The sequence below is a fragment of the Tetrao urogallus genome (assembly GCF_951394365.1).
Source record: "Tetrao urogallus genome assembly, chromosome: 20".
Taxonomy (NCBI): Eukaryota; Metazoa; Chordata; class Aves; order Galliformes; family Phasianidae; genus Tetrao; species Tetrao urogallus.
In genome coordinates this window covers 2,940,536-2,953,455 of record NC_136833.1, presented here as the reverse complement: position 1 = coordinate 2,953,455, position 12,920 = coordinate 2,940,536, and the positions used below count along the sequence as shown (strand labels likewise).

General features: G+C 42.5%; 1 protein-coding gene across 1 annotated transcript in view; it reads left to right on the top strand.

Annotated features, from left to right (window-relative positions):
- Nucleotides 1-1,591: 1,591 nt before the first annotated feature.
- Nucleotides 1,592-12,920, top strand: part of GTF2I (general transcription factor IIi) — a gene marked incomplete at both ends in the record, with an annotated part of 45,256 nt that continues 33,927 nt past the window's right edge. The window contains 3 exons of the mRNA XM_079545041.1: nt 1,592-1,690; nt 2,657-2,795; nt 12,072-12,206. Coding sequence (XP_079401167.1) covers nt 1,592-1,690; nt 2,657-2,795; nt 12,072-12,206 — 373 coding nt within the window. The remainder of the gene's footprint in view (nt 1,691-2,656; nt 2,796-12,071; nt 12,207-12,920) is intronic.

Sequence of the window (12,920 nt, the reverse complement as noted above, 5' to 3'; positions counted from 1 at the left end):
CGGTTTGAGGACGAAGGGTCCATCACTCCAGAGACCCTTATTGGAAACTCCAGATCTTCTGGCTGCAGAGCTGCCTTCCCAAGGACAGTTTTGGACCTCCTGGACAATAGGAAAGTGAGCACATGTGTTTACCTTGATCAGCCCTCCACCCACAGATCACCACCCCAGACTCAGGACAGTGCTGGACCAGAGCGTGGTGCAATGTCTGTTTTCTGTCTTTGGCTCTTTCCCTTCATCTGTTTTCTCTTGACCTTTTTTTACATGTCTTTCTTTAGTAGCTGTTGCTTACATTTCTCTTAAAGTAGTTGATAGGAATACATGTGCTTAAGTACTCTTTATCCTGAATGCTTATTAGTTGTTGGAAATCTGTCTAATTTTGCCTTGAAGTAGTTAGATGAATAGTGGTACTCTGGCAGCTAGCTACTAACTGTTGGAAGAATGGCTTCTAGATGGGCCTTTTTGTTCAGCACACTGGTGACAAGTTGGGATGTTCCCCGAAGCTTTGCATGAGGGGACTGTGCAGAGCAGTGGTGTTGTCACAGAACCTGAGCTGCTGGCATTTCTGCCTTTCATTTCAGATACCCTCAGGTAGCTGCAGACTGTCACTGCCAATTTACCCATAGCAGCTTTAAAGCTGTTCAAACCTTGCAGACCTGCCTGGACCATCAGAATGCGTCTGGGTGTCTGTTGTGTTTGCACTGTCGATGCTGCAAGTTTGTTTTCCCCACCTCACTCTGTGTTTGGAGGTTTTGGGGGGTGATTTTTTGAAGACTCACATGTGGAGCTGTAATAGCTCTCCCCACCTGCAGGCATGTCAGGTTGTTGCATTAGGTTTGTGTGAACATAACATCAGTTGCAACATCCAGCAAAAAAATGTGCTCTTGCCAGCTGTTCTTGGTATAGTCATCCTTCTCTGTTGGCAGTTCTGCCAACATAAGCGTGAACAACTCCTGGTTATTATGTCTTTAAGTTGGAAGTCGGTTACGATGCACATAAAATAGGGTTTAATCCTATTGTTGTCACTTCTGAAATGCAGCTTTTAATTTGAGCACCTTAATTGGCAATTCTTAGCTTGGAAATTAATCCTGCAGCTGTTTAATATGCAGATAAGAATGTCGGGCTCTGGTTGCTGACACCGGAGTCTCAGGCCACGATTTGGGATGGCTGTAGTGGTGGTGTTTATTTGAGTGATACCCTAATGAACTTGTACTGAGAATTATAGGGCATGTTGCTCTAACACCAGTGTCAAGAGAGTTTTGTCATTCTGTTAATGCTTGCCTTTTTCTGCTGTGCCTCTTCAGGCTACTGCAGATACAAGCATGCACAAAAAGAAAAATCAGTATAAATGCAGCTAATCAATTAATATGCATCTCTCTGGGTGTTTTGTCTAGACATGGAACAGCATTTTAACTTTCAAGCAGCAGGAGGTATGCAGGAACAAAACAGTGAACAATTTATTCTGTTGCTGCACCTGCATATTTGCTCACGTGGGGTTATTCAGGATTTTTGAGTACATGTATCTGTAGGTAGATATTCCTGCACTGTTGCATGTAGCTGAACAGGCTTTATATTTGATTTTCCAAGGAAGAGAATGGCCCAAGCTACGGTAGCAGCAACGTCCGTGCATGATGAAGACCCATCTGAAAGCAGGATGGTGGTCACGTTCCTCGTGTCAGCACTGGAGTCCATGGTGAGTGGCTGTCAAAGCTCTCTGGGCACATGCAGTGCTACAGCAATACCTTGCCTCCCTCCAGGGAGCTGGTGTGTGCTGTGCTGTCTGTACCTTGGTGTGTGCTCTCCAACTACTGTGACTGTGTGCTTATGGAAATTCATGCTAACAGCCTTCCTTTTTGCTCTGTGGTGGTGTTAGCAATGAAGTTTTGAATATAATGATTATAAGGTAATTGGTTTCAAAGCCAAGGGTTGTGTTCGGTTCCTAAGGGCTTTGTTGCTTCATGTTATGCAGCAACTATTTATGTCACCCTGGTCTCCTGACTTGCTAAGGATAGTTATCCTTTTGTGGTCTCTTCTAGATGATCTCACTGACTTGGGAGCTTCCTGTCTCCATACTCTGCAAGTTTTCTTTTTTTTTTTTTTTTTTTTGACTCCCTTGCCTGGAATTGCTCCCAGCAGAGCACACCTACACCTTCACAGGGAGGCTGCGATCCTTCCCCTTCTCAAGAGGAATCCACACAGATCCACACAGAGCACAGCTGTCAGGACAGGGCAGGCTACAGGAAGCCTTCCTGCTTCCAGCCACACTTTTCCAAACAGCACTATTTGTGTTAAATGTGCTGTGGAAGGGCAAAATTCTCGCTAGGACAACACCATTATCTAATTGAAATCTAATTGAAATGATAATTTCCAAAGGATAGATTGAATAAATCATTTTAATTAAAAAGCAGTTCAACTTCTCAGTCTAGATGAGACCTCAATTTCACTAATGCATCTATAGTGCTTTTAAGGTTTCTCATCAAAAGAATTCCAGATACATAAACTATCCTTTGCTACTGACTGACATTATGTAACTCACGATGTCTTTCAAGGAGTGGATGCTGGCAGCAGAAGCAGTAACTGCTTTAAGTGATTCTGCATACATTTATATAGAATATACATTTAAGAAGGACAATAAATGCTTTTCTGTTTCTTTTCATAGTGTAAAGAACTTGCCAAGTCCAAGGCAGAAGTTGCCTGCATCGCTGTCTATGAAACAGACGTCTTTGTAGTTGGAACTGAGAGGGGAAGAGCCTTTGTTGATTCCAGGAAAGATTTTCAGAAGGATTTTGTTAAGTACTGTAAGTTTCAACATTCTTTTTTTCTTTTTGTATTTCACTCAAGCTGCTTAGTGTATATTGCAAAATACTAGTATCCTTTGAGAGCAAAGTCCTATATATCGTGGCTGCATTCTGTATGCTGCTCTGAAGTTATAGCTGCATTACTTTTGTACCCCTTCACATCTGTGGGAGTGTTTTTTGTTTCTATTAATTTTCACAGTGGAACTTGTGTGATTATAAAACGTGATTCATTGTGTACAGAGCAGTGTTTTAAGAGTGGGCTCTCAAAGATGCAGTGATTCTTTGTGGAGGATTTACATGCGTGTATAGGAAAACACTGCTGATGGTCAGTGCTTAGCCAATAATGCAGAGTGCCTTTATCTGCCTGAGGGAGGGAGAAGATGAAGGTCAAGAGCAGGATGTGAGAGAAAAACCAGTCTGCAGGAATTTTAAAACAACAGCTGTAAGATATGCTGGCTTGACCAATTAAACACTGTGTGCAGGGCAGCCATGTTTAATCTGTAACAGAAAGATTCGCTCCTAAAAATGCTTTTGCTGCTAGTTAAAACTCTGAAGATCCAGATTATCTGGTAAGAGTCTGGATTTGTCCACTGCTGTGCTGTGGGACAGTGACTTTCTGCAGGCATAAGTGTATTTACTCTAAGAAAACCACTGTAATGTGGGGCTATAACATGATATCAAAATGCAGAGTGATGACCTCAGTGAGGAATTGAGGATAAGATAAATCCGTTCCTCCTCTTCATAATTTCTATAGGGGCAGGATTTTTATACTGGTATTTATGAAGACTATTAGCTGAACTATGGGAGGATGTTCAGCTTTTCACCTGACCTGCTGTTAAAGGATTTCCCTGTGAACCCAAATACTTTGTTTGCTAAGCCAGTGGTACAGGCAGAACAGTGTTATTGCATGCCTAGATAGAATGCTGTGGGCTTTGTCTGCAGTGTGTGTTGGTATGGGATCTACAGTAACTGGGTCTGTTTGATCTCCCTGGCTAGGTCTGTGCTTTTGGTTCTGGACCATGGCAAGCACTGGTTTTCCTTCCGTGCTGGTTGAACTGTATCAGTTAAGATTTCTGTAGATATGCATATGTTTATTCAAATCTTATGTCAGTTCTCTTAATCCTGACCCTTTGTTTTGTTCCAGTTATAAATTATACTGTCTATGAATATCTTTTTTATACTGTCAGATATGATTAAACAATATCTACATTGAAAACAGTATTTTCCTTATGCTTCTTTGCTTATGCTTCTACCATGGGGTAGATCTGTATGAATGAAGCCACCCAAATCTCAGTCTGTATTCATGGGTTAGGTGTGAAGGAAGGAAGAAGCTCCATAAGGATCTTGTTGTACCTTGTTACCTTAAGAAAAGTTTGATGGGAACAGGTTATAGCATTGCTTTTTTAATGTCGATATGTGTTGTGTGCTGAATGTTGAAAAGGCATTAATTATTTAAAATGGAGTCAGATAATAGACTCTTCTGAACTGTGCTTAATTAAGATGGCTGCAAGCTCTTTGTTACAGTGAAATGGTTTGTTATGCCTTGTAGTGTGGAACTCTGTGCTTCCATACATGATCTGCAACTCAGGTAACGTGCATCATCAGTTCTTCCAAGCCTGTGTGAGTTTCTGCTCTACGTAAAAAGGAGCGTATGAGAGGCACTCAAATATCATACAGAGTATGGGCAAGCCATGGGTATGGAAACAATGCAGATCATCTACTTCTTATCCTACCAGTACCTCTAGCTGTTCCCTACTGAAATGAATTGCACAGTTCCTCATGGATGGCCTGTGGTGAGATGAAATGCCTCCTTGCTCTCTGGGTTATCAGCCATTCTGAACGGGAGATGGAAGGCTGGGATGTCTTGAGGATGACGTTCCCTTCATCTAGCTATCTTGACAGTTTGCCTTGAGGTTTGCTATTGATTCTGAGGAATTCATCCTCGTGCACACACAAAAGGGCAGTAGAAGAGGCCTCAGCTCATCCCTGAGCTGACTTTGCCAGTCAGAAGTAAACTTTCAGAAGAGCTTGTTGGCTCGGAAGTGCCTTTTTGATCACCTGCTCTGTACTTTGAGCAGGATTAGAAAGCACCATGTATCCAGCCCTCACCTAGATGCTGAGTGTTTGCCAAGAGTCCTGGTGACCTGTCCTTGAACATCCACTGGTGCCAGCTGTGGCACCTGCAGTACGTGGGCTGTGTGGAAGTACAATCCTGCTACTTCTGTGGCTTTCTGTCAGCTCTCAGTGTTGCCACTTGTTCTTTCTTTGGTGCTAGGGCTTTGGGATTGCATCTGTGGACTGCTCATCCTGAATGGTAAGCACTGGATTCTTAGAAGCCTTCTTTTTCCTTCTAGTGGCCTCAGGATTCTCTGCTGATCTTAGAAATACATCTAGCCAGAGTTCTGCTTTAAGTCCTGGAGGGACTTTGGCTGAGACTCTTTCACTCTTCTTACCTGTGCTTCCATGTTCATCTAGCCATGGGTTGCAAGGGCTCCTTGTAGCTTCAAGAGTGATCAGTATTTCTGTTTTAAATGAGTACTGCTGTTCCTCCTACTTGTAATGAATGAATGTCACGCAATGTTCCAGAGACTTCACAAGAAAGATAGCTCAGCTTTGACTCACCAGTATCTTTGGTATGTGGATTACTGTTGAATATCTTCAATATCCTCCTAATTCTGTAGGCAAGTAAAATGACTTGTCCCATAAATAAAGTTATTGTGGAGCAGCCTGAAGATCTGTGGCCGCGTGTCTGCCTCATTGCACCCCTCTGGTCTCTGAGAACGTGTTAGGCTTTGCAGGGAGTTTTTTCCTCTTGTCAGCAATAAGGAAAAATAAGGTAAACAGGAACCATGAGAGGCTGCATCTTACCATCTCTTCGCAAAAAAAGGAAGAAGTACTTTCAAGTCTCCAGCTGTTGGACTTTGTGGTATTGGCTGTAATTTCCATCTGAGTAACTGAATTTAACGTTTCTGGGCCATATAGTAAGCTCTGTATTCTATGGGGAATTAAGCATCCATGGCTTAAGTTAAACGATGCCTTGGGTCTTACAGTGATAGATGCTGGCTTCCTAGTTTGTAACAGCAACTTTAAGTATGCAGTGACTGTTCTCAGTACTGAGTTTGGCTTCCACAGGAGCTGCTGTTTGCTGTGCAGGATCTCTCCTCCATAGAGAATGAGTGCTTTGACTTTGTGTCTAGTGCACAAAAACACTGATGTTTTGATCCTGGGCATCCTTTCATCTTCAAGGATTGCAGGCTGGATTCTGAGTGTCAGTTTGCATACAACACCTACACTGGAGAGCATGAGTCTACTTCATCCCTAATTGTTCATCCCCGTGGGCTGGAGGATACCTGCGTAAGATGAAAGCAAATCTATTTTACTTTGACCTTGCCTTCCTTGCAGTGTCTTCCTAACTATATAAAGAGATGCAGCTCATTTCATCTGTCTGCCCTGTGTGTTTAAGCAGCAGGACTTGGCTAGGCTGGGCGCTGCCTGTACTGGACACCAGAAATGGAAGGTTTTGTGACTCTTCTCAGTTTTCCCCTCTTTTCTCAATTTCCCAACCTGTTTCTAAGAGTTCTCAGTAAATTTTACTCTTGCAGTTCTGTGTGACATTGTTTGTTGCGTCACAGCAATTGCAGCTATTCCTGATACTGGCAGTAAAAAAGCAGTGCTGGCAGCAGAGTCAGATTTACAAAGCAGCTTAACTGCCTAGAAAATCTGGAGTGGTGCTTTTGAGAGCCTCTGTGCCATCTACCTGGAGGCCTCCAAATAGCCCTTATATCAGTGTTTTTTTTTTTTTTTCTTTGTAGCTGATGATATTCAAAAAAGACAACCTAGAAATAAATGACAAATTTTTTTTGTTTGTTTGTTTGTTTTTAAATCAAGCTCAGTCAAGTATATAGCATATAAATACAAGATCCTAACGTGTTGAAGCCCTGTTTTGCAGCTTTCTTTCACTTTCTAACGGATGAAGCTATTTACATGTTTGATCCATTTGTATTATATGTGTGCTGTGCTGGATAGACTGTACTTTTGCAGGCCTGAGAGCATCATGCTCTTGTGTTTAGAGGATGACAGGTTGGAGTCAATAGCAGTGTGGATATCTTCTTAACTCAGTAGCTCTGGGTTAATTTCAGTCTTGTGCTTAAAAATCTTTAAATCTCCAGAGGGTTCCTGGTACAGCAACTTGCTGTACTGCTACTCTGGGCACGTGCCTTCTGTAGTGCTTGGTGTGGATGCTTCAGCTATGGTGTAAACCAAGTATTAATACAGCAGCCTTGCTGCTTCCTTATGATCCTGATCACTTCTGACTGTATTCTTACTGTGTATTTCTTGCTTTTCATGCTTGTGTGAATTCAGAAATAGCTTCTAAATGGGATGGTTTGCTCTTCAGCCACTAAGCAGAATGTATCTGATCTGAAGTGCACGCTGCATTCCCTGGCACATATGGTAAGAGCTGAATACATTTTTCAGCCTTACTCTAACAAGAGAGATTACTAGTGGCTCTAGCTGCTCCTGATCATATTCCATTTGTCTTAGTTACAATATCTAAAGGGCAGACTTCCTCTTTGTGCCAGGGCAAATGTGAGGATACCACTCTGTAACTAGCTGACATCTTTGTGTTGCTGGCAGGGTGATCCCTTGACACTAATGCAGCTAGTTGAAAAATGCCACTTCTTTGATGGTGATGTGTCAATGGGAAAACTGGTTTCCCACAGTCATTTTCTTTGGCCCTGAGCTGTTCTGTGGTCAGCTGTGACTTCCGTGGCTTTTGCTGCTCTTGAAGATACAGAATGTTTAAGCAGAGAGGGGATTTGTTAAATTGTAGGCTTAAATAAGTAAGGGAAAGAGAAACAGTGAGAGACAGGTGGAGGATTAACCCTGACAGCACACTTGTGGAGGTGCATACGTGCCATCTCTAATCCATTCCCTATTATAAATGCATATTTTTGGGCCATGTCTACTACAATTCTCACCTTAGATTTGGCGCACTCTGAAGAACACATAGAAGCAGAGCACGATTGGATTGGTTGCATTCTTCAATCTGTAATTAGCGGGATGCTTTCCGACTGCCAAGCCTGAGCTGTTGAACCTCTGTAGGTCTCAACCTCTTGTTTGTTGTTTTTTTTGTTTGTTTGTTTGTTTGTTTTTTTTTCATTCCAGATTCCCTTTTCACTGTCTGGGAATGGCCTTTGCTGAAGGCTTGTTCTGTTTAAGTATGTGTTGGAACAGGCAATCTCCAGTCAGTCGTAATGGGAGCTTCCTCAGTTGTGGCTCTTGGTTATATCCTTGAGTTTTCAATGTTTTGGTTTTTTTTTTTTTTTTTCTTCCCTCCTTGCAGCAGATGACTTGGAATAATTGGCATTTCTGCAAATGGCAAGATGAGAAGAGGCTGACAGCTGTTCGTGGCTGTGCTGACAGTAGCCTGTCACCATTTCCCAGACCAAGCATGCTGGTTGCCATCACATATTTACTCCTGTCACTGGGGAGTTAGGGCCTTGGTGCCCTGCTGGTGGAAGGGATCACATGAACACTTCCTTGTCCATTTCATGTTATGTGAGCCAGGTTGTATCATGCCTCGTTAGTGGTGTATTATGCTAACCTGGCTGGCTCTGCCTGGAGTTAATTAGGGAATAGTTTCATAATTGTTTTGTACAAAAGGTGTGGGCATGGTAACTGTTTGCTTTGTCTTACCTGCTTTCTTGCTCTTCCATTCTCTTGCTGCTTCCAGCACCCTGAGCTTCTGCAGTTCCTGTCTCTGGTGATTACATCATACTCTGTTTATCAGAAGCACTAGTTTGCATTGTGCACTTGTTTTTACTCCCACCCTATTTTTGGGCAGTTATAACTGCTTGACAGAACAAGCAGAACTGCGTTCGTTCTTTGAACTAAGTCTTTGGAATTCCATCACTTCCAAGTCTGTATTTAGCCTGTGGTGTGAGTTAAAGCATCTCCCTTTAAAGACTTGATCAGTATATTCACAATAAATCATGGTTACAGTTGAGTTTAAATAAAGATAATATTCCTTTCTAGCGCTTACTGAACAGTTGCAATAACAATAAATAATAATAATAACAATAAATAACAATAAACAATAACAAAATAAATAATAACAAATAACAATAAACAATAAATAATAACAATAAAATCCAAAGCAATCATCAACTGAGTGCTGCTTTCCTGCCATTGTTCTCTCCATTTGAGATCACTTAATGGGTTTGGTTTACCAGTCCCCTTCTGTCTCACCTTGTGAAACACACAGTGCAGTTCTTGGGCTGTCTTATGCTGCACTTTTCTTAATCACTGATGTGTTCGCTAGGTGAACTCCACATTAATAATCCATGTCATGCTGTTTCAGCCTTACCTCGTGGCCTGTTAGATCCTTTTACTTTTGTCCTTAACTGTGATTCTCTTCCCCCTCATTTTTTTCCCCTCCGACTTCACAAGTTGGTACAGGGGCTCCTGCTGAAGTGGTTGAGGGTCTGTCCTGGCTAGCCATGCCTTTTTCTGTATCTCCTTTGTAGCCTTTTCACACACACACAGCATCAGGGGTGAGTTACTCTGTTTTTGCTGAGTTTTACTTCTCAGTCAGTTCACTTAGATTTAAGAATTAGTTGATGCCTTTTTACAACTTCTCAAAATGGAAAGAAAAAAAAAAAAAACACCTTTTAAAAGAACTTCTGAAAATGCAATGTGTGTGTGATTATATAAGAATTTTGAAAGATCTCTCAGAATTTTCTGCCTGCCTTCCTCAGGGATGGTTCTTTTGCTTCCACTGCTCTCCGCCCTGAATATGTGGATGTGTTGGGAACAGAGGCTCTTGCAGGCTTTGTGCCAGCCCAGGCACCTTTTTTTTGCAGCACTGCCGATGTTAGCCAGCCTGCACTGTTCCGGGTTTGTTTAGGATGTGGTGAGCTCTTTTGAATCCTTATTAGGGCTGGTTTCCTTGGCAGGAACCTTTTGTTCTTCTGTCTCTGCCTCACCAGTTAAGGTTTATTAAGCTAATGAGTACTTCAACAAAAAAGAATGCCAATAACAACAACGAAAAGTAAAATTAAAGAAAGAAAAAAAACACCTGCTCAGAGAGTTAAGCCTCATCTCACTGCAGCCTACCCGTTTTCTTCCCTGTGGTTGCAGAGTTGCCGTCAGTAGCACTTCAAACACCCACCTCCTCAGTGTCTGCCTCAGGTGATCTTCTCTTTGACAATCATTACATTATTTTTCTTTAGAGCTGTTGTCGAATAGAAAAGCTTAGGGCTGAATTAGATGGGCAAAGCCAAGCAACAGTGTGAACGCTTTCCCTCTGATTGATTGTAGTCACTTTTGGATAATAGTTTTCCTTAAGCACAAAGGATGAAATGCGTGTCCCATGTTGCTGCAATGGAGTTGCTGGCCTTACTGTGCCTCTCAGTGTCTGCACATGGTGACATTGGTACTCCTACAGTCATTTCCTGATTTACTGTACCTGGGGGAATGCCAACATTTTGTTGCAGGATGCCTTGCCTACCATGGGCCCAATGCCCCTTTTGCTAGAGGAGTGTCAAATAGTGGATCCCACCTCCTTCTCTCTCGTTGTTTGCACACCATCTCCTGTTTGACTTCAGTTAAATTGTTGATCTGCTAAAGCTTGATTTTTCTTTTTTAGGTGGATTGTAGGCAGCGCTCTCTGTTACTTGGCTGCAGCACAGCTCTGCTCGGTAAAGAACTGCAGCCTGCAGCAGTGTTCCCTTCCTTGCAGTCTGGTGTTTGAATGCAGATGTGCTTTGTGGCCTATTTTTGTCTGCAATCAGAGAACATGCTTTAGTGGACCTTCAGAGCAGATGTTGTGTAACACTGCTGAGCTGTGCTGCTCATCAGTTTATAAGCATCACAGCTCTTGTTTAGGGAAGGAAGCTGCAGTGTTGACCTGCACAGAGACCAGGCTGTAGATGCTGAGCTGCTCTGAAGCAACAAGAAAAAAAAAACTACCAAACTGAAATTCCATCATTCTGAGTCACAAACAACCAGAGGAGGGCTTTTCTTTCAAAGCAACCTGTTCAGCCCGTATAGAAAGATGATTGTTTTCATCATGAGGATGGAGACAGCAGTGTGCTGCTTGGGTGATTGCTTTGCCTCCCACTGTGCTCAGGGCAAGAAGGTGGTTCTGAGTAACCAAAACAGCTAGGTAAGGCAGGAAGATAAAGGATGCTTGACCATACAGATGCTCAGTGGAAGGTGAGAGTTGCTGAAGGTAGCTTGCTTGTAACCCTGCTGAACACAGGTTGGCTTTAGCAGAGTATCTGTGCTAATCTTGCTGTGTGCTCCCAGCTGTAGAGAACACAGCTCTTCCACCACCCCACCTTCCCACCCTTACTGGGCCTAATGAGGGCTTTTTTTAGGTGACAAATGCCTTTTTTTAGTGTGAGTGTTTCTTCTCAGCTTGTTTCACAGCCATCTATAAGCAGTTGTTCAATCTGATGTTTGCTTTCTTGTGTTAGCCACGTTACCACTCTAGCAGTATTGGTGTGAATTGCAGTGTTTATGTTCTTGTTCACAGTGAAATCACGATGCGGTTTTGACACTGATTGTCCTGTTACTCATAGGAATGTAGTTCTTTCTTGTGTTTTCTTTCATCTGTAGAAAAAAAAAAAATATTGTTTTCCCCCATTTTTTTTCATGGGTGATTCTCAGTAAAACTACAGTAACAGAAAGAAAAGGCTGCTCCTGAAAATAGATCACTTCTGTTCGCTGCTTATGATCGAAATAGAATAAGGTTTAGGACTGAAATACTCTTTTCATTTGTTCTGTTGTTAGCAGCTCCCCCTGTTCAGCAACAGATGTACTTCAGTGTCTTTTAAAAGGTGAAGAAGCCATGCAAGGTAGGAGCTGTGTCCTGTAACAGGATACAGCATCTGCTGAATGAGACATCAGGTGTAGTGCCAGACAGAGGTTTTAGTATTTTCCTGTGTAGTATTCCTACCCTTTCTTCCTTTTGCCTTTGGCATTTAATTTCTACTGTATCTTTCTCTACTGGGATTAGTGGTGTTTTCTACATCTGCATGCAAAGAGAAGTCAGCTTGGCTGTGTCTCTTAATTAATCGTTCTTACGCTCAGAGGGGGATATTTACAAAGGCTGTATGGAGAGCATAATAATATTTACCCACTGCCCACATACATTTGCCTCTAGGTTGAAGAACTTTTGAGCAGGAATCCTTCTAACCCCTCTGTAGTCTAAACTAGAGGAGCTTGGTCGTGAGGGTTTTAATAACTTGTTTGATTTTGCCTCGTTTTTAGGTGTTGTAGAAGGGGAGAGGGCTGCAGAGCTGCAGGAAACGAAGTATGTACCGCCTGCCAACAGGCTGACAGTGGATGCCGTGGAACTGGAAGCTCTCAGGAAGTCTGTAGAGGACTACTTCTGCTTTTGCTATGGTGGGTGCTTCAGGGTCTTCAGAATACCTGCTTTGGATTTCTAAATTTTTATTCCAGTTGGAAGAAGGGTGCTTTATGATCTCGTTGTCTGAAAAGCAGATCCGTTACCCAGTGTGCAGTGAGCCAATTCCCACACGCTCTGGAGAGATACTTCTTATTTGGACCTGAGTGCTGGGGGAAGTTTACACAAATCAAGCATAATAATGCAATTTTCTTCTTTGTATTTATACACGAAATTCTCAAGTGTTCCATATTCCACCTATCTGATAGAGAAGGGACACCTCCTACCTATATATCCATAAGTTAAGCCATCATAATATTGCCTCCCCTTTTGTCTGCTTTCCTGGCCATATGTGCCTGTGCTGTGTCCTAGGCCTTACATGGCCCTTGGTGGCCATTTGGGCAGTGCTCCCCTTGCTCTTTTTACACTTGCATGGCCACCTAAGAACGAGCTGGGCACTTCTCCTCTAGCCAGTTTTCCAAGGGGATCAATTGGTACTGATTAATCAGATAACATAAAAGGTTGAGGTGTTCTGCTTTAATCTAGGCAGCTCTTGATCGAAGGATTCTTCACCCATGTTGATGTAGCACAGACAACACCCTCTTCTTCCCAAGGGAGGATTGTTTGTTACCTGTATTCTCCCCTTAGTACACTTCAAAATGTCTACCTACTATCAATCTTAGCTTTTCAACTGTACTGTAATTTAGGTAATG